Source organism: Lagopus muta, chromosome 7, assembly GCF_023343835.1.
Source record: "Lagopus muta isolate bLagMut1 chromosome 7, bLagMut1 primary, whole genome shotgun sequence".
NCBI lineage: Eukaryota > Metazoa > Chordata > Aves > Galliformes > Phasianidae > Lagopus > Lagopus muta.
This window is the reverse complement of record NC_064439.1, coordinates 35,981,852-36,004,647: the sequence shown is the minus strand read 5'-3', so window position 1 is coordinate 36,004,647 and position 22,796 is coordinate 35,981,852. Positions and strand designations below refer to the sequence as shown.

Sequence of the window (22,796 nt, the reverse complement as noted above, 5' to 3'; positions counted from 1 at the left end):
GGCACACTCAGCTTTCCAATGATTATGTTGTTGCAAATGGATTCTTGTTAATGGCCAAAATACCTATAATTACTGTATCTAGCTGTTTAAAAAGGAAAAAAAAAAAAAAAAAAAAAAAAGAGAGAGAGAGAAAGTTTTATGTATTCTGTAAGCTTTCCTCAAAGTGGTGGCTGGATTTATTAAAATGTACCAGTACCTAAAAGCAGAGTTGGAAGTACATTTTACTCTACTTTCAAAATGCCTTATGTCCTTGTTGTTCGACTAGAGTCATATTCTGTGACAAGTCTTTCATGAACAGAGCGGGAGCAGAAGCAATTTTGCTTCCATGCACTCTGGAAACGGGTCTTGTTTTTCCATGTTCTGTTTTTGGTGCAATGCTCTTTGTATTGCCTGCCTTAATGTAATTGGGAAGGTAAGAGGAATAGTTTGAATGAAAAATATGTACCTCTTGAGTGACCTAACATCAAGATAAAAGACAAGTAAATCTGTTTTTCCATTCTAGAAGATGGAACTACTGCTCTAGCAGTATGTCAGGAAGCATTTGTTACTGAGTATACATTCAAGATACAGCCTGTGATACAATCTAATTCTAGTTATCTTTGACAGAAGTATGAAGACCGGAGGTTTAAGTGACCCTTAGCTGGAACAGAAATAGATGAAAAATCTCTTGTGCTGTGATGTAAGGGATTTCTTAAGTTATGTTCATTCTTCTACAGAGACGAACAAATGTTGTTTTGCAGGAGATATAAGTACATAAAAAAAGGCACCAAGACAAAGACACCACAAAACAAAAAACCTCCGTTTCTGACTATATTTTTGTGCCTGTCATCTTGGATTGATAGTCTTTCAGTCAGTACCAATAATTTAGCGTGCTTGTTATGTATTTATCTATTCTAACATTTGTGTCCTTTACATGAAAACTGTAGATTAATCTTTCTCTCTCTCTTTCTCTCTCTCTCTTCTCTCTCTCTCTCTTTCTCTCTCTCTCTTCTCTCTCTCTCTCTTTCTCTCTCTCTCTTTCTCTCTCTCTCTCTTTCTCTCTCTCTCTTTCTCTCTCTTTTTTTCTTCCCCCCCCCCCCTCCCCCCTATTTTCTAAGTGTTTATTGCTATTCCTGCTTTATGGGTTCTTTTATAGTGGGGCTTTTCTCCACATTGTCAATTCAGTTTTGAATTTAATCTTGGCCTGTTATGTTGTTTCTGTCTCTTCCTGCTTGATATCATCAGCCAGTTTGGTATGTATATTCTACATTTTGTCATCTAGCTCTTAGTGAAACTTGGGCAGAGAACGCATTCCAGCAGGGCTTGTTAAAGCATCTTTCTTATTTGGATAGATCATATCATGGGTATTTCATTTAGATGTTTTTTTTCCTGAACTTTCCTCAGGAAAATGATGGAAAGCTGTGTCAAAAAAGCTTTGTAAACTCAGGACTTAATGACCACAAGGCATTTTACACTGTTACTAGATGTGTTGAAATTGTTTGAGCATGATGTTTTTTGACACTGTCTTGTTGGCTGTTTCTCAATTTCTTGATATTTTTAGGCGTAAAATCTGATTATTTGCTCTGCTATTTTTCTGCACATTGAAATTAATCTTGACCATCTGTAACTCTTTAGTTTTTCTTCTTTTCCACTCTACCTTTCATAGAGTGTATTTGCGTTTTTCTAGCTTTTTTCACTGTTCTAGAGCTTCATTGCCAGCAGCCAACAGTCTCGTAACACTTCCACCCTAAAAGTGCTATATATTCTTTGACTCTGTTATGAACGTGTAATGAATCCCAATATTCTTCCCCCCACCCTCCACTGTTAATGGGTGCAGTAGCAAAGAATTAACCATAGTTTATTTTCTTTGTTAAAGGAATTGATAATGGTGTCAGGGTTGAGGGATTATAGACAAGTTTCTGTTGGAAGAGCTTAGCCCCAAAAATGCTTCTGTAGTCATATAGCATGTGAAGAAATATTTTTTTGTACTCTAGGAGTTCTCAAAACAAAGCACAGACACTGATTTGGGTACCTCTGTGCTGCATAACTGTGAATTTTTTACTTGGCCTGGAGTGGTCGCTTTAAGAAGCTGGAAGGGATTGCATGTTTCAGACTAGAACATATTTTAACTGTTTTGTCATAAATTTCTTAGTCTGCTGACAATGATCTTGGGACAAATCCTGTTCTTTCCAAAGTTTATCTTGAGAATATCCAGTAGTAGAAAGAAAATTTGAAATTCATCTTGCAAAGCATGTTATATTACTCCTTGTTTCCAGTTGCTATTTTGTCTATGCAAATTAGGTCAATTAAAAAAAAAAAAGTGAGCAGTGTTTGTTAATTGGGTTAATTCTTTTGGTGTCTAGTATAATTCCTTAGTTCTTTTTGTTTCTCTTTTTAAATTCTGCTTTTATTAGCTTCCATAGAAGAAGTGTACATTTATGCTTAATATTTGGTATTTTTGTTAAATTTGGAAGAATCAATTCTCGTTCTTGTAAGATAAAGTTGAAATACCAAATTGAGGTATTAAACCTCTATGATTGGATCCAATTTGTTAGATAAACTACATCAAGCACATGAATACAGGAATCTACTGTCAGGCAAAGCCATAGACCAGCATGAACTACAGCAGCAAATATGTTCTCTACTTCAAATATCATTAGTTGTATATATCAATACTTTTTAAAAACAAGTGCGTTGTGCTGTTAGCTATAGATGGTAATGTGACAGCTGGAATGTTGTTTATGCTGTTGAAAGTATTTTGTGAATCTCACATTTTTATCTAAAAATATTGGTATGACTGTATTAGATGTATAGATCACAGACAGTTTTTTATTAATAAAAAATAGAGATTATATGAAAATCTTGTTAGAAATTTTCATCAAAATTATGTATTTATATGTAGATCATTTGAATAAAGCAGTAGATACTAAAGTCACTGTTATTTATCCTAAATGTCACATTTCTTCTATTATGTATAATTGTTTTTGGTCCATTTATTGATTGCACAAAGTAGCAGCAGTAACAAAACCTTCTGTGTTGAAAAGTGGCATATATGAGGTATGCATATAAATATGTTTTATGTAAATATCAGGTCATAAATATTCATCCTTTTGTACCTTAAGCTTTCTATCCTGCGAAAATTAAAAAAGGCTTGAGGTACTCCATTGTTGGATGATTTTACTTGATTTTGGGCAAAGAACTTAATGCCTCTAAATCTCGAAATCACAGTTAGTAGTTTTTCTGTACTTCGTTCCTATTCTGGACTCAGCATAAAATCTGATGTATAAATTGTTTTAATATAGTATATATGAAGCATAGAAAGCTATTCTCAGACACATTAAATTGCAGACTATATTTTGCTCATATTTTCCTCTCGCAGTTTTGGTTTAATGACTGCATTTTCTTATCTGTGTGGTAATTCTTGTCTTTCCTTTTCTTTAGAGATGTGAAAATTTCTCTATGAGCTGCTGTCACAGAAAGTATGACAGGACTGTATTATATTCATTGGGAAATCATTACAGATAGAAATGAAGGAAACTGGGAGATTGTGGTAATTTATATTCACTTCACAAGTAAGAATAGGCATGAAAAAGAAGCTTCTTTTTCTGATAGAAGTTCAACTAAGTAGCCCTTAGAGAGGCCAAGTTATTAACATGCTAATGATTTTTTTTCTCATTATTCTAACCAAGTTGTAGCCAGCAAAAAAAAATTGTCATCAGTTGATAGTCAAAAGAGTTTCTGAATTATTAAGTGGAAAATTGAAGACAAATTGCAGTTTTACACTAGAGTGGGTCTTTGATTTAATGTTATATGCAATCACAGTTTTTCCCAAACAGATACTGAGTATGATACACTGCAGAAAGTATTGCACTAATACAAATGTTATGCTCCTTTTTCAAACGTGTCTCCTAGCAAGATGCCATCATTGTATTCTGTGGATCACTTTAATAAAAAAGACCAATAAGAGGGGTGAATGATGCAACCTGCATCTGAAATGACTCAATGACTCTCTCTTCCAGTAGAATAAGGAGGAATCTAAGCAGTGAATCAACAAACCAAGCTTGGTTGCAGGACAACTCATATTACATTTGTATCTGCAAGATCTTCATCTAATGTTTAGTTGAATATTCTTACAATTTGTCGTTTATGGTAGGTCTTCATTTTCCCCATAATTAACTTCACTTGATTTGAAAAAAAGAACTTGGAATTACTGGGGAAACGATTGGGAATATCTTCTGAAAAGGCAAGAAAGGATCCCTTACTGTTTGGGATATTTAAGTCTGCAGTACCAAAGCACAGGATGAAATGTCTGTCCTTGAAACTTTTTGCTAGAATACATTGTGTTCAGTAAGATGCATAGAAGTGTTGTGATTGTTAAGTGCTGATTTCGAAGAAATGTTGTTTACTGTGCTATTGAATGTCTATAAAATTAGAAGAATATAACTTGAATTTTTTTATCCTTTTTTTGTCACCTATTTAAAGTACTTAAATCAATTTTGTTCATTCAGAGGAAGCTTCTTGAAGAGTTTGATAATGTTAAAACAAATGAGTTGCAATATGACACAAAGCCATACAGAGTTCACTAACGTTTCTGAACCTGAACTGAGATTCTTGCACTCTTCCTATCTTCTCTTTTAAATTTGTTTTTACTTTGGAGAAAATTTGTAAATTACACAAAAACTCTGAAGACATGAACCCATAGAAATTAAAGCTAAATGAATACTGGAACCATGTAAGCTCAACACTACAAAGTTTGGACTTCTGCAGATGGTTCATGTTTACCAATTCAGAAGTTTTTCTCATTGATTTGGAGACTTCCAAGAATTTAGTAAAATTTGCTGAATTTTGGTGAAGAACTAAATAAACTTTTAGAGTGAGTTAATCTTTAGAAAAGCGCCCTGCATACCAGTCCTTGTTTCTGACCTATATCTCTACTTATTAAAAAAAAAAAAAAAGCGTGACAGTAGCTTCCTAATCAGAGCTAATGCAAATGCATCTCTCTTTCTCTCTTCTCTTCATACCAATTTTAGCAAAACTGTTCACTGTCCTCTTTTGTAAAGCAACCATGTTTGAACTAGTGTGTCTAGAAGTAGAAAGCTGCTATTTCTGTAGAAGATTATGCTAAGCTCAATGGTGGTATTGATTTATGCAGAGCTCAGGCAGCACATGCTGGAAATACAGTTAAGATGAGTCTAGTTCAAATTCTTAATTGGAGAAGGAATAAAACGCAATATTTACAAAAATAACTTTCTGCTGACTGCTGGAAGTAGTTCACATTGGGAGAATTGTTGATAGTGTTGTTAATACTAGCAAGAAGGTTGTTTGGAGGTAGTGTTGTCTTGGTTTTTGATAGATGGTATTGATGTAATTGGAAGCTGAGTTTAATGTACAATGGAAATGACTGAGAGTAGGTCAGGGAATGAATCATCTACAAACCCATCTGCTTTTAGCCGTCTGCCTAGGGCAGAACACTGCATGGTGAGCGAGGGGTGAGTGGTGGGTAAGTATATGGGCATAGCACATTGCTAGTCCTTTTACGTGGCTCATCACCTCTTTGTTCCTGCAGTACTTTGACTTCCCTAATGCTAGCATTACTGTCCTTTTCATTAGGACTACCTGAGCTGAAACAAATTGTGTTCTTAATCTGTGCCTATGAAGGCTGCTCATTTTTTTTTTTATACTTTTTCTACACTTGCACAGAAAGGGTACAGTAGCCCTCAGCTAGGTTCAGGGACAGGTTTTAAGAATCTAGGATACGGACAAGTGCATTCAGAGCAGGTGCTAAGATAAGTTCTTTGATTTAACCCCATAGGGAAAACAGGGAGACAGAGTAGAAGAAATAAATAGATGAGGGAAAAGAATGGCTACAAAATTTTGGACCATATTTGTCATGGAAAAATACTTCCTGTCAAGTACCTATACTCTCTATTACCCATCTATAACTAATTTTTCAGTTGTGCAATACATCTTTGGAGATGTTTAATGTATATCTGCAAAATACAACGATTTGTTCCACACTATTTTGGTCACAGTCCTCAGCTATTCTGGCGAATGTTCAAAGAACTTGAATATTAGCTAATAAATTGATTAAACTAAAGAATAATTAATCTTCCAGCAATGATTAGAACACAGTATAATACCAATAAATGGATTCCATACTCTTTAATGGAGTTAGAAGAGATACTGTAGTGTTGTCTGATAGATATACTTGAATAAAGTGTCTCAATCTAATTACTTCACATTTATGATGACAAAGTTTTATGTCACAAAATGGTCAAATATAATATTTTTAAAGATTCATGTAAATAGTGAGATGAATTTGCATGTTTTCTTTATGTAATGATGTTATGAAGCTTTAATGATAAAATGGTTTATCTAGTCGTTATATAGTGATTGCTTTAAAAGAAGTTGGAGAAATGCCCATGTTAGATGGACCAAATAAATAAGTAGCTTTTAGTAGTTACAGTTACACCTGTCTCTACCTAGAATATAATTCATAAAATTAGGACATTAACCTCTACCAAAGCTTTCCTAGATTTATTGTTCTTCCTGAATACAAATCACTAGATTGGAATGATCGTGTTCTGAGATACTCATGATATTGTGCTCTAATTAATTCCCAGGTGATAGAAAACGGACTAGTCTTCTAACATTTTCCCTAAGCTCCAAACAAAATACTGTTAAACGTCTATCCAGGCTGCTGTCTGCTTTCTTTTACTTCATATATTGCCAGTAAGACACTTCTGCGTCTGGTAGGTTTGCTTTCAGAAAATCCACTGACCTTCTGATTTTTCTTCTCATGGCTGATGGTTGACAGTATGAAGAGTATTAGCTGATTTGTCTCCCACCCTAAACCCATGACAATGTTGAACTTGTTGATGATGTGAGTAGGTTATTTTGCTGCATAAGTGCATGTTGTACTTGTTATCTGGAATATGAATATTTAATGTTGTATGGGCTAAAGAACAAAGAGGCTTTCACTCTTCTTTCTCAGAATATTTCAGTTGATGTGAGACAAGCTGGAAGACTGTTGCTATATTGCTTACACAAAGAAAGTTTGGAAGAATTTCCAGTGGTTTTGACCCAAAATAATTTTCCTCAAATGACCTGTCTCACTCAAGTTGTTGGAGGAGATAATTTGATATTTATACTTTGACATAAAGGCACAAATAAGGTCAAATATTGTCCAACAAGTTTATTACAAGTTCTAAGCAGTTAAAGAATTTGGGGAAAATGGGGGAGTTAGCAGTAGAACAGAGAGGAATTCTAGTGAATTATAGAGTGAGGGTAGTCACCACCATGAATCCAGTGGCAAACCATTGGTCATCAGGGAGCTGCAGGTTAGACAGCAACATTTCATTGATCCCCATGGCTGCAGTTCAGTGGGGGACCTCTACCTCTGAACACTTGGGGTTTTTATCCTCTTCACATGCTTACATACTGTTTTGGTTGTCAGGGGCAATGGCATGTCTGCAGTCATTTGATTGCCATGTGGCAGTCTCTCAGGTGTGCATACTGTTTCCATGGTGGTCATCATCTGCTTTGAGATTCCCCCTTCCAGCCCCCCCCCCCCCAGCTGTGTTACAAGAGGAAAACCAAACCCTCTCATTGCCTATTCCTGGGTGAAGAATTTGAAACTGACAGGCAGTTATTATTTTTTTCTTTAACGAATGAAGGTAACTGCAAAAGGTTTGATACAGTAAGAAATAACCAGTTTGAAGGACCACTGCCTTAGTTTAAATGTGAATTCTCATTGCAATAGAAGTTTCAGAATTTGCTGAAGCAGCAGGAGAGCAGTAATGTGAAATGAGGTTCAGTCAATGAAGAGCGATAAGCATAGTGATCAATAGTCAAGTAATTTGTGAGCAGCAGCTGATGGCACTGAGTGAGTATTGGTTCCAGATGTGTACTGTAGGAGAAATGCATGTCGAAGTGGATAACACTGCTATATTGCAAGGTAAGCCATTCACATTTGCTTCCCAACAGTGAGTGTTAATTACAAATGACATTACTGGGTCTGATTTAAATAATAACAAGTAAAATAATGATGATTTTGTCTAAAAGAGGGAGATGAGAGAGAGGATGGGGTAGTCTCTTATGTGCAGTGGCTTAGGGGAAGGTCACATTTTAGGATTTTTTTTTGTCATTGTTTATGTTCACTGTTTACTTTTCTTGCACTTCTGTGACAAGCAAAATAAAATATAACAGATTTCAAATGGACTGACACTAAACTGAGCTACATACAAATGAATATGAATAGCGAAATGTATTTTTTGTCTTAGCTGTTCATAACTTTGCACTTTTTTCTTCTGTTAGATTTTTTTTTTTTTTTTAGGAAAGAAACCAATTTTACAATATCAAAAATTACAGTAGAAATAGTCACACCTTATGTCAAATTATTATTATTTTTTTCATTCTTGCCCTACGTGCTTTTTCAGGAAACAAAAAAACCCAGTTGATTTGTCAGAAATCCGTTAAATTATTAGTAAATATATTACAACCTTGAGTCATACAGTTAAAACTGAAGTTTTAACTACTGTAATCTGCCTGCTTTTTCATTATTTAATATTTCCCTTTTCTGATGCGAACACAGACCTTCAGATCTTTTGTCATGTAAGTTCTTACTCATGTAGGTAATCTCAAGAAAATTCCCTGAGACTGTTACTGTGAATAGTTTAGTAGTACAGATCTAAATTAATAAAAGAGAACTCATTTCTGTTCTTCTTAAGTACAGGTATGTCAAACACTAAATGTGCTTTAAGTGTTCTTTAACCCATGCTGTAAAAGGCACAATAAATTTTGAAAGTGACACATTCTATAATGCATAGCAAGAGCAGCAGAAATTACGAGGACTGCTGAGATGCTGAAATTACAGTATGAATTCCTAATTGGATGGAAAGCAGTTATCTGATTCGGCTTTTCTGCAAGCATTTTTATGCCAGCTGTTCCACTGCCTTCAGGTACCCTGGCTTGCACCTATACAGAAATATGTTTATCTTGCTGTTTTTTAATGAAACAAGCACCATATTGCAAAGTTCAAAGTTACTGGCTAAGGGTCATTGATATTTAGCACTTCTCTTAAAAAGAACATTTAAATTGAAATCTTATGTGTATATCCAGAAAGATGCAATTTTTTAGATGGTGACTTTAATTAGAGAAGATAATTTTTAAATTAAACACTGTAAGATATTGAGATAATGAATATTTTGTGAAGACTTCTAATCTTTCATCATAAAATGATGTTTGAGTTAATTCTAGGAATTTCATATGTGTTTTATCCTGTAGTCTTAAATGATCTCCAGTGGAAAAGAATATTTTATTGCAAATTTGAACTACTATTAGGAAAAAAAAATAGTTGAGTGAGTCCTGGGGATTTTATAAACTTGTCCTGAGGCTTAATAGAATTTATAAACTGCTTCATCTGAATCAGCACGGCTGAAGGAAGAAACTTTGTAATTCTTACAAAGCTTTAAATTTTGCCATGCATGACTTCTCAGAAGTTTTCAACTACCTCAGCACTCCTAGACAGGTCAAGAGAGATTGCAGATGGCCAGCAGTGCTAGACGAGACGGAAGTATTTTACCAACTCAGCAGTAGTAGCTTTTGCAAATCACAGTGGCTAAGCAAAGTGCTCAGGCTTACCATGAGCAGCAGTTCTGGGTCTGTTGTGAGCATCTGCTGCTGCGGATTGCAATAAGAGATATATTGCTGTGAAGGACTCCCAGAGAAGGCTGGAAAGCATAATCTCTCCTATTTTCTATCTGTATGTGGTTATGCCCATACTACTCATTATTTGTTCTAAGAAATGTCTTTTAGGAAAAAATGTATTTTCCAATTGTTCTGGAGGTGTTTTGAAGGTATGCACTGATGCCTTTTAATTATTAGCATTTCATAATATGAAAAGTGAAAATGTTGTTAAAAACTAAATCCTGAAACTGGGAAATAGGAAATATTTTACACATCTGTTTAGCAATAGTAAGGCACCTGTTCAATAAGTTCCTGCACTTCTCTGGTAATATTCTACCTTTTGAAAAATGCAGAATACCTTGTAAAATCAAACATATTATACAGGACTTTTACAAGTAATTCCCCACTGCATATCTGAAGCCCTGAGCTGGCCTTGTGTGTTTGTAATGGAAGACTACAGCTGCTTCTGTAGAGCACTCTGTTAGGGAAATATAAAAAGGCCAGATGTTCCATTTTGTCTTAAGACACATAAAAGGTAGTCTAGTTTACTAGATGTTTATCTCTGTCCCTAGCATTGATGAAGATCTTGAGGTAGAAATGTAATTGACAGGAAAGAACATTATACTAGTCAAAAATACTTTAAAGAGGACATTAGTTTTCAAGATACTATGAAGAGAATATGCTTTTTAGGGTATAGCCTATATTTTATACTTCTCAACCAAATTGTACAGAATCTGCCCCAAAAAAACAAATCTTGTGAATAGATATTCTGTCCTTTTTGCCGTGGATGCTATACTAAATGCATCCTTTTTGCTAAAGATAATGCAGTCCGAAGACAGAAGGATAAGATAAATTACTGTAATTTCCAGTTGCACTTGCAAAAGCATTTGCTAACCTTTCTAAACAAAGCAGATGTTCACCTTGATATGTTTGCATAGCTTGGAAAATAATCGAATCCCCATTAAACTCAACTTTAAATGGCCCAGTAAGTGTAGTGAGGCTGTAAAAATTAAAATAATAACAATAATAAAAGTCCTTGCATTTATAAATGCTACTAGAGCATTTATAATGCTTTATAACATACAGATAATCTGGAAAAAGGACTACTTTTATGAAAGTATAAATGATAATCTTCAAATATAAGCCCAAACTTATCATTCGTTAAGGCTGCTATTTGTGTAAGTCCCCTTCCTGAGAGACAAAATTTATCACATTTTGTTGGATCTAGAGATTAAAGTCTAATTGATTGAGGTATTAAAAGTTCTGTCTTGCTCTTCTCTGGTTCTTTTTGTTTTAAAGGCCTCTTGTTTATGATGCATCCACAAAAATATCACTAAAAGAAGAGTACAACAAAAAAGCTGGGATATAGACTTCTAAGTTCTATAAACTGGCTGTTTGTATTTGGGGTAAACATTTAGATTTCCTAGGTTGTAAGAAGGTCTGAGAGTTCTAACCATAGCAGCAGAAATGTGGCAATTTTGAGAAGTTATCCTGCTAAATAAATAAATGAATCTTTACTTCTTTATTGATTTGTTTTTTATAAGCAAGTACAAGCCATGAACTTCTGACATAGCTCTTAAGTGAGTTGCTCATCAGCAGTATGTATACTCTCTTACTGCTGACATAAGAATATTTGACTTGGCATTTAGGTACTAGAAAAATTAAATAACTTTTAAGTGGCATATAATATTTATTACAGTACATTGACCATCCATGTATCCTGTATGATTTCACAGCAGGAAATTTATCCAGCAGGACTGAAGTTATTTTACTGTGAAATTAAAAATAATCCCAGTACCTACAAAATGTCTGTGGTTCAGTAGACAAAGATTTGTTGTACGTACTTCAATTTTTACATCTGTCTCTGGACATTGCTGAATGATGTAACTTATGTTGTTCAGATTTGATAATCTGAAAAACTGACACTTTTCCCCCTGAAATCTAACATCTGCACATACTACCAATCTTATTAGAAATAATGACAAAACTAACTTTTAGTCCAGTAAAGACAGTTTGAGTTGCAATTGGAGCTTTCTGTCCTTTCTTTTTGATCCTGGTCAGCTTAGAGTGATGTTGACAGGAGCTGGAGACTGCAGGTGGAATTTCCAGATGTAGGAATCCAGAATATGGGAAAAAGTACCCATAGCATAACAACAGCAGGCTTTCTTGGTGGGCAGAGGCCCTTGTAACTTTACTAGATATGCATTTTGCTATACTAATTTCTGCCTTCTACATAAAATCTGAGCATGAAATCCCAATATTGGAAAGGGAGATAAGGCAATGCTTGCAGCTTGTTTTACCTGCTTGGGAGGAGACTCCCAGTACTGCCTGGGTTCCAGCTGCATCACTGGGCCAGTCTTTATTTGTCCTCATTTTAGACAGAAGTCTTTTTCAGAAATGATCATTGTGGAAACGAAGGCTTGAGTAAAAACCAAATGAGAAAGTTTAACAGCTTGACTCTGGCTATAGAGATGTAAGTAAGTCACCACAGTAGCACTTCTCAGCTTTTTAGGAGCTGATGTTTGCAAATTAATTACTTGGCCTTCAAGTAGTTCTGAACCATCCAAAGTCCTCCATTATGTTAGCACAGGCTTGAGAAATAGATATGTATTACTAGCTAATTGAATAACATATGGTGTTGATTAGTGCTTAGCTCTTTTTATAGAACTCGATTAAAAAAATGAATGCAGTATATTTCGAGACTATGAGAGGTCTGTTGGTTGTTTCTGGCATGAGGGAACTGCTGAACCAAGAAATGAAGTTTTTTTTCTGATTAGTTCATATATGAGTTCCTTTTGGAACTCATAGTGCACATGACTGTGACCGGAGATAGGCTGCAGCCGGTTAATTTGCTGCAGTATTGAAATGCAGCCTTTCCTGAAAGATTTAAGTGCTCTGCTGACAAAACAGAACAAAAGCCTAGGCTTTTATTTTCTGCGCTGTTGCTCAAGATACTTCAGATGGATAAAAATCTGATCTTCCAGGTTCCAATTTTCAGATGCATTTCTTGAGAGGAGTCCCATGACATAGACATTGAAGTGTAAAGCCCTCCAAGCCTAAAACAAACTGTCTTCTTCCATCTCATCTTCCCTTCTTGCTATAAGTAATAAACACACAGGTGAAAACAGCTTTTATTTCTTTTACTGATGCAGTTCTTGCCCAAGTGATTCTTTTCATCTTAAACTTTGCAAAAATCATCTGAGATGATGATGATGATGATTTTATTCTTCACATGGATCACTGAAGTCATATAACAATGGTAGTGATTGGATTTGGAGGAGCAGAGTGCATAAGGAGAAATAACAAATGGAAAAAACAAGGTTTTTTTGATTTTTTTAAAAAAAAATTCTTAAGCTGCCTCCTGTACTTTATTTTGTGTGAACTTTTTAAAGAGAAAATTTGGTGAGTAGTGGCTTCAATTCTGATGAAGATGGTAAGAGACAGAGAGTAATAAGAAATATTAACTTCTGTCCCAAGTTCTATTACTGATACACAATTTAGCTTTTTGGTGTATGACTCATCAAAGTCCTCCTCCTTTTTTAGAAGGTGGTGCTTGTTCTTGCAGTCTTAAAACTCTTACAGGAATATTTACCAATAGTGAAAGATTTCTTAATATATGTCTTCCACGTTTTCACATCATCTCTTGTTGTATTGTATACTATTGGAATTTAGCGTTCTTCTGAAAGACTCTCAAAACAAAGGAGATCCTGAAAAATCAACTATTTTAGGAAAGCCTTTCCAGTCTTAATGAGTTTCCATTTCCCAGCAGCTCTTCCACTGAAATGACGTTCATTCATCCATCCGGAGAAAACAGATGAGTCCTGCAGCATATTCTGAAGGTTACTTGGGTCATTTGGGAGGGAGCTGTGTTTCAAATGGGCTGTGCTTTCACCATGAGTGCTCTTTCACCATTTTATCATTATTTGTCCTCTTAAGTTCAAAACTGCCACTGCAGAGACATGTAACATAATATAGACCATGACCTAAATCACCCTGGACCCTAAAGTCCAGGAGCAGATGCAGATCTGATCTGAATCAGATAACTGCAGTGTCAGGAGTGCATCATTCAGTGATAGTAGAGGTGAATGAAGCAAAAGCTTTTTTTATTTTCCTGTTCCTGAGCCTTTTGTCAGGCTGTAGGTTTATGTGTAGGCAGTATGTTCATTTCAAGCTTCTCCCAGTAATAAACGTCTAGGGTAAATTTAAGCATTTTTGTTCAGCAAGTTTAATCTAGAAGTTGCAAAAACTGATTAATTACTACTGGCCTCTTGGTACAGGAATCTCAGGTACCCAGTGCGGCAGGGATTTTTGAGTAACAGTTGGGAGTGCAGCTTACGGATCCAGATTTGGGAAGTGTCCTATCACACATTGACTCATTGCATGGATGAGAGTTTTAAGATCTGGAAGTTAGGTTTGAAACTATTTGACACAGATGTGACCCTGCTACCATGACTGCCATCAAACAGTAGTACCCCATTCTCCGAGAGATCTTGGGTCACATTTGTGATGTTTGAAAAGATGTGAAGATTCCAGTTGTTACTGCGGATATGAGGTGATCTGTAGTGAGCTGGTGACATTGGCTAGATTATCCACATTTTCTTATTACCTGTGGAACTTCAGTCCTTTTAAAAATCTGAGAAGGCTATATTGGCAGCTTCTGGGAATAAACCAGGGAGAGATTTTTTTTAGAATGTATCATGACTTTAATCAGTGGCAAGCAGTCATTGTTGAGTAAAACTGCTTTACCTGCATAGCAGTCTCCTAGTAACATTCTTGCTCTGGGATCCATATTTTATGTTGGTCCCTTAATAGTCAAATACATTGGGTTCATTTATGTACACAGTCATAGTGACAAGGTGGTTCAGAAAATAAACAATCATTTTTTAAAACAAGTGGGTAAAGTTTTCCTTCTGTATACTTGAGTAGAAAGTGTGATTTTGTATTACAGTTAAGAAGGTAAAGATAGCTTTATGGGAAGGCTATAATTTCTAATCCTTTACATTTAAGTACACGCTGGAAATCTCCAGATAGTAGCTATCTTAGTGAAGCTAGTAAACATCACACAATGTAGTTGTGCTGGTTTTCCACATGGGACAGTTTTCTACTTCACAAAGCTATAATGTCATGCAAAGTTCATTTTACTGGTAAGCATCATTGAGCCAAAATTGAGTTCAGAACTCTGGGGAAAATAAATCTAAGCATTTATCTGCAGAACTATTTAAATTGGCTTGAAATTTTGAGTTCTTGGTTATCTTGCTCATTCATGTCTTATTTGCTGTTGTCTGTTGTAGGGCTCCTAAAGGTTGAGAAGTTAGCCTTCTCAGTGGGGGGTGGGTGGGAAATCTTAGCTGCAAAACTGATGAGTATTTATGTAATATGTAACCACTGCAGTCAAGAGAAACATAATGGCAGGGAATTTTTTTTTTTTCCCCAAATTTTTGTCTTTCTGTTTGTGAGTATTTTGCTCAAAACCATTTGTGCCCAATCAGTACACTAAATACTGCTATGTTATGCTGGTTTATAGCATCAGTTCAAGAGGCTTTCAAAAGCATGCAATATTTCTCCTTAGTATTTCTGAAAATCCTGATTGCCTAATTGTTGCCTAGGCTGCAGTTAGAATTTTTTTCATTCTTCCACCATACTGAAGAGAAATGGCAATAGTCAAAAAGTATGTTACACCTGTAATGCCATCATGGGTTTTAATGAATACGCACATCAAATGGTAGATGCTGGACTCATTTATTTCAAAGGTGTAATCTCTCATTATTTCAGTATGCCTAGTGTGTATTTTGTAGTGTGTTTTTCTTTTTTCTTTTTTTTTTTTTCCCCTGGAAGGAAATCAGAATTGAAGACAGAAAATGTTCTTTAATTAAAAAATAAAGGTTTTCTGATTAGGCTGTGTGTATTGAAGTATTAGAATTAAGTTAGTGCTAATAAGACTTACTAGGCTGCTTATCTGTTAGTCTTTCAAAAGGAATTACATGTGTATGTACAGCGTATGGCGTTTGTTTAACTTACTAGATTATATTTACTTTGAAGTTTACATCTTGCTTAGAATATCTTTTTATTGTAGTAATCTCAATCCTATACGATTAGCACTATAGGACTAGAGATACATTGAAATTTTAAATTAATACTGCTCTCTAGTGGGGAATACTTTCAACGCAAAAAGATGTATATTAATGCACAGAATGTATATAAACTAGGATGCCTGGAAAGTTTTTTAGAATAAGTTTTTTAGAATAATTCATTAGAAGTAGTGCTATCATTAATATTTTAATCCTTGCAACACTTTCATTAAAGATTGAATTTCTTAATTTATTTTTTGTGGATGAATTATTGACTCTTTCTGGAGTGAACAATATCCCCAGAAGGCATGGATGTTGATGGGATGTATTGTTGCTACTTTCTCAGAAGTAGGATACTTTTCCTACTAGGAGAAACATGCTGTAGATCTGCTACAGAATTATCTTGGCTTTTCTCCTAAGCTTCCCCAGTTGCATAACTTCTTATGGGTGACTGAGGTTATAAAAATTACTGTAATTACTGTTAACATAATAACTTTGGTTTAATAACTACTTCCACGTTGTTTTTCTCTTGAATTTTGCTTTAGAATGAACTGTTTAGTCTGCTTTCTGTTGTTTTACACAGCTAAAATTCTCAATAATAAAGTTGGCTATGATTAAAAGCAGAAATAATAATGCTAATTGAAATGATTTCAATTTGCAGCTGATGCAGACCTCTTCTCAGTGCCCAGTCTGTACTTTTTATTACTCTAGTGTTAAGTGAAAATGATTCTAGTTAGCTCAAAAGAACGTGATATTAATTCATTAGTAATAAAATTGGAAAACTTGTTTTTATATCAGTATGTTTTCAGATTTGTGTCTGCAGATAGGTTTGCCTCTACTGTTTGATTCCAATTCTGTAAATGTGTTTTAATTCATCAGAGAATAGCAAAAGTTTTGGGTTACTATTAATCACGTGAAAATTCCAACATATGAATCTCTCTCAAGAATGATTTGCACTGTTCTTGTATAATCAGATCTAAATCTGAGGGCTTGTTTAAACTTATTTTTAGATGCTGAACCTTATCTGGAGCTGAGATTAAAGAAATCTGTAGCCCATTTCTTGTGAAAGTATCTTTCTTATCTCTAAATTATTTGTCAGTTAGAGACCATTGTGTTGTATTTAAGTTTGCATCATGTTTTTTTTTCCATGCAAAATACATATTAGATTATTTGGCTAGATCTTCATTTATTCATTAAGTCTGAGAGAACAAAGTAGTTTAAATATTTATATGCTATATAAAGATCTCATCAAGATGCTAAGTTGTTATAGCACTTGGTAATCCTTGAATAGTAAATCAGTTTTTCAGAGCACAGTGCACTTCTGTGCAGTTTCTGCTCACCTTTAATCATGGAAGCTCACGTTTATGTTGACCTCACTTGAAGTTCTGCAGATGGGATTTTCGTCTCATCTTTGTACTAGTTTCAATTTGGTACTTGCTGAATCTAAATTCTTCAATTTATCCTTAGCTTGCAGTTAAGATAAGAAAGAAATATAGCATGTTTATTATTTATCTTCAGATGTTTTTGAAGCAGTCAAGTTATACTGTTGTTAGAGTTTGTCTTGAGATCATTCAAAGGAAGTGGAGAGAGAATGCTCAGAACTTGCTAAATACCTAAGCTAATTAATAAATTCAAGAGTGAAATCTGTGCAATTAGCTAACTAAAATGTAGGGATTTTATTTTTTCTTCTACTAATTAAACACATCAAAATATAAAAACATAGGAAGTAAAAACGGTATCTCCCCCACCCCGTTTAGCAAATTAGGCAAATTAAAAAATGTCTTGCATTTCTAAGTGCTATCATTAAAAAAAAAAAAAAAAAATGACAGTATTTGAATGTAGAAGCGTATGTAATGAACATAACCATAGGTTGTCAGACTCACAGCATTTAACTGTCCATATTTATTGTTTATATTTAAAAAAATCAAAGTATTATACTTCTTGACGTAGTTGTAGATAGAGGCATAAACTCTTTCTGCTATAATAACTCTTGTGTTTCTGTGGTAGCAGCTGTGTCCCCACCCCACTATTCATTCATTCAATGTCCTGGAGAGGACAGAGAAAGTAAGATGGAAAAATCTTGAAGGTTGACATAAAGATAGGGAGATCATACTACTGATCATCTACTGTCAGTAATATGCCTAATACTGTTACAGAAAATAGACTTGGTGAAAATTAATTTAATTTATTCATGATTAAACCAGAGTAGCGTAGTGAGAAATGAGGATGAGGAACATTAAAATAGCTTCTCCCTTCCTCATCATTTCCCACATGTTCAGTCCTTCATTCTCGCCTCCTCAAAGCCTCCCCACAGCAATGGAGGGAGAAGGAAAATGAGGGTTGTGGTCAGTTAGTTATTAGAACTTTGTCTTTGTTGCTACTTGCTCCTCAGACTCTCTTCCTGATATAATGTGAGGTCTCTCCCATAAAGTCTTTAGAGTGATGCAGTGTGCATACTTCCCATATGTTGCAACTGTCCAAGCATTGCTCTGACATGGCTCCATATTACACATTCATTTGAGTAGCTCTGAAATTTCTCAAGTTACATAGCAGAACTATGAAACATAAACAAAAGGTAAAATAAATAAGCAGAAATTTTATATTAAACCAGAAAAAAAGAAGTTTTTGGCCTTTTTACAAATTTGCAAATGTAGAAATACTTCTTTACATTAGTTTGCATTACTTATTAATAATTATTTCAATTATGCTCTTCCTCCCCAGAAAACATGAAGAAACCCTGGAGCCCTGACTTACTGGCTTCTAATCACTCATACAATTTGGCTTTTGCATCCATCCCAGATGTCCCAGGCAGGGATAGTGAGAAAGAATTAGCAACTGATAGCACTGAAGAAAAGAAGGAGAGAGAAAAGAAGCAGACCAATTTCACTTTGTGCAATGTTTGTAATATTCAGCTGAACTCTGCTGCTCAGGCACAAATCCACTACAATGGTAAATCCCATCAGAAGAGGTTGAAACAGCTCAGCAATGGAAATCTCAAAAGTGATAATGGTAAGCATTAACCTCTATATATCTTTGGCCTATGTAAGCTGTGTATATTCGTCCTTTTTTTTAATTTTTTTTTTTATATGAGGCATGTGAACAGTTACATATACTCCTTGTAACACTGGCTATTTGGGAACTGTTGAGTCATGGCCTGAACCACTGATTGACCACCTGAGGCAAGCCCTGAGTCAGCCATGGGAGCACAGGTGAAGGCGATTCAGCTGTGTGATGGAAGGGATGGAGCCTGGCTGCACCTCTCCTAGACCCCATTTAAGGGCTGACTGCTGCTAGGGAAGGATCTCTTTCTGGAGATTCTTCCTTTGTGGAATCTTTCCTGCAAACCTAGATTTTTGGATACAGGTGAGCATTCCTTGTCTGTTTTGTATCTTTACTTATTTTCACCACGATAGTCTTTTCAGCTGTAACATTAACTGTAACACTGGCTTTGTTCTTACAAACACCAAATAGGAAGTATCCTTGACTTAATTATTTTTCAGTGGTGTATACCTTTCTTTTTCAGTTCTTAGAGCAGGTAGAAATAGATCAGGTGCAAGAAAGCTGATGAACTTGGACATAAAAGGGCTGAGCCTTAAATATTAAATCTTTAGTAATAAAAATATACCTTAAATATATAGCTTAAAGATATGTATGGCATATCTTTTTTTTTCATTTTTAAAAACAGGGTTAAAACCAAGTACTCAGAACTACTTTTAGAGAATGGATGATTTAGTTGTACCCTTGTGACCTTGTACTATAGATAACCTTGTCTCCATGTGTGTAATGCTGTTAAAAAGAAACTCTTATTGTTGATTTGAGATAACAGCTATGTAAACAACGTATAAGTATAAACCTTTCTTTTATTTAACCAAATCCTTTAATATTAACGTAAAGACTGACAGTGACCTCCGAGTACTTGGGATCATCACTAATATGAATGTGTGGCAAATAGCTAATCAATATACTCTCTGGTTTATTCTAAGTATTTTGATTCTAGATTTTGTGTATGTGGCAACGTTGTATCAGATTCTTTGTCATTCTGTTTGCATTTTGATGATTTCATCTGTGATATTCCGTATTTCACTGTTTACTAGAAAAGATACCCTCGGTAGGGGTGTGTTTGATTTTAATTAAAAGCAGTTGCCAAATTAACTGTGAGGAAAAACAAACAAAACAAACAAAAAACTAAAAATTACACAAAACAAATATATTCTCAAAGTTGTTTAATTTTGTCTTTTGGTTTTCACTCCATACCTACCATGAGTCTGTTTAAACCATGTCTACCATAAATCTGCTTAAATATCATAGTTAAAGTCAAAGGGAAATGGAACAAAACTTGTTTTATTTGAATCTATTTTGTTGATGGCTTTGGGAAAAGTATTTTGTAGTGTGTGGTATGTTTTCCATCATCAGAGTGAGGTTTTATGCCTCAAAGAAAATCATTTGTTTGAGTCTTTATGTACAGAAGTAGATCAGATCACTTGGCTTCTAACAAGAAAGGAAAAGATTTAATATTAAATTTCGTTCCCAATTTCTAACTTGTAGTGCTTACCTTTGCTGAAGTGTGGGTAGTTTTGCACAGTCATGGTTTGTGTTCTTATGTGCCATGTCATAGAAATGAGAGCCTTAGTAGGATGTACTTAGGACTTACAGACCTTTTCCTCAGATCTGCACACACATTCACTTTGTGCGACAATTTTTTTCTTGCTCATTTGCAGTAGCATATCCTTAGCAGTGATCCTTAGATAGGACTTAAGAAGTATTTTAAATTTTCTGTGCTTTGTCCTGACTTTAAGAATATGAGTTTGTTGAGAATAGTACGGGTACATTGCTGAAATACATTGCATGTGGATGCTTTGCTTTTAGAAAGATATTGCTTGCTTCCTCAAAGCAAATCAATAAAACAAAACTGAACAAACAAAAAAGCTAGGACACTGAACAAAATACATATTTTGAATTTAAGTGACAGGACTACAGAGTCCTGTCACATAAATATGTTTATTTATGTTCATAGTTCAAGCTTAGAAGGAATACCACAATCATTAATAGGAGCTGTGCAAGTGAATAAGAAAGATTGATTTCCTAGATGCTTAAAGGTAAAATATGGTTATCCACAAATGTGTTTTTTTCTAAAACCAAATAAACAGTCTAGTGTTATTACTATCTTCAGGTAAGGTAAAATTATATTATCTTTGTTACTCGCACAGCAATTGTGGTAACGATAAACTATTGTCTTTCTGCAATTCATTTTTCTCCTTTATTCTGTGGCATTGAAAGAACTAGCAACTAAGTAATATTGAAATTAGTGTCAAAGGGTTTCAATAATGAGACAACATTTCTATTTAGGGAATATCAAAGCAATAGCATAGCAGCATGTTTCTTATTTCCTTCTTAGAAAGTGTCCCTAACTCGTGCAGGGCTGCGTGTGCTTGAAATAAGAACAAAATTGACATTTTCAAAGTATTTTTCAAACAATTTTGTTTCTAAGTGCAGTTATTTGTGGGAGGTTATCCAAAATCTGGCAAACCTTTGAGTATTGCCAAAAGTAGCACTGTATTGAGAGAAGTATAAAAGGAAGTGAATGAAGAGATTTTCCCATATCACTAAACTTTGAGACTTCATAGTCTTTAAACTGAAAATTACAAATGAAATAGAGACAAATATTTATATATATCTTCCTGAAAACTAAGCTGAATGTTTGAACTGAACTGCTAATTATTTGAATAGAAATTCACTGCTTATCTCTTATTTTAAGTCAAGTAGGAATCAGGATCTGACAAGCCTTCTGTAGTAACAGGCTCTGTCAAAATCAGTGTATGTAAAATGAGTACTGTTTTTCAGATTTTGTTGATGAGACCCTAGCAAGCTTGAGCGATATGACTCTGCCTGAAATAATTATGAATTGACCCTTGGAGTTTATCATGTGTACATAAATGAAGAAAGCTTTTGCTTTATTAGATTGTTTTAAAATCCTCATTGTCAGTAGTGTATCTTGTGTAGAATGACAGAAGTGCTTACACTGCACAAGAAGGCTCATCTTCAACTACAGTGGTTCATGGACTATACTATGGACTGTATGCGTCTTTGCAAAGTTGGGTGCCCTCAGGGATAGTTCCATATTTGAAAAAGTTGGGGAAAAATATTTGTGTGGCTGTTTCAGGCTTTATACCATCATTGAATGACTCCCACAAAGATGGAAGGGTAATAGAAATGGAGGATTGATTTATATGAATCAACAGTCTGTGTTTTGTTCCCAAACTATGAACTGCTAATGGGAGGTAATATTCAGCTCTATTAGCATCTGACAGCGTAAATACAACTATCATGCTATAGTCATCATCTTCAAACTGTGTGAAGTAACTTTTATCTGCTGGCTGTAAATGATAGAACAGTTCTGTGTAGTTTCGTAAAGTAAATTGCTCAAGCAAAATGTCTATTAACATATACAAATATGCATTTAATAAAGAGCATTTATTATGGATCTAAAAGCAGCATCACCATGGTGCTATTTTGTTATCAATATTGAATTTGGAAAACCAGATACACTCTAAAAAGTTTTGGTAGCAAATTTGTTTTTCAGCTTGACTGATTTGCAATTTGAGACCCACTCAGTGCCTTTTTGTGGCACTGCAGCTTCAGAACAGCACATCATGAGGAGTCATAAAAATGAAGTGGTGTAGTAATAGGGGTTTCCTGTGTTATGACTTGATGCAGTGATTTAGGATAACTTGATAGGGTATGATGAAACCTCAGCCTGCTGCTGAACTCTATGTATTTGAGAGTAAAACAGTTTTTTGGTGTTCCTTTCTTTTAATTACTGCCTTATATGACACTTAAAAATGTATTTCACACTTTGTTCGGTACATCATGCAAAGTATTTGTTATTCCTGGTTATTTCTATTTTTCCTTGTGAATTCTCCTATACTTATTAGAAAGGTAACAGGCAATTTGGTATCAAATTTGAGTAGGTTTTAGGATTAAAAGTGGGTAAAATGTATTTCCAATCTAAGCCACCAAAGTTGTTTCACTTGTTATAAAACCAGTCTGGACATTCTGGGAGGA

The 22,796-nt window shown here is 34.8% G+C and overlaps 1 protein-coding gene across 5 annotated transcripts in view; it reads left to right on the top strand.

Moving 5' to 3' along the window:
* The window catches only part of ZNF385D (zinc finger protein 385D), a 379,952-nt gene that overhangs the window by 57,618 nt on the left and 299,538 nt on the right, over window positions 1-22,796 (top strand). For 4 of the 5 annotated variants that reach the window (XM_048951270.1, XM_048951269.1, XM_048951271.1 and 1 more), the window contains exon 2: window positions 18,456-18,743. The exons of the other annotated variant lie outside the window; for it this stretch is intronic. In XM_048951270.1, the coding sequence (XP_048807227.1) occupies window positions 18,456-18,743 (288 nt within the window). The remainder of the gene's footprint in view (window positions 1-18,455; window positions 18,744-22,796) is intronic. 5 annotated transcript variants of the gene reach the window in all.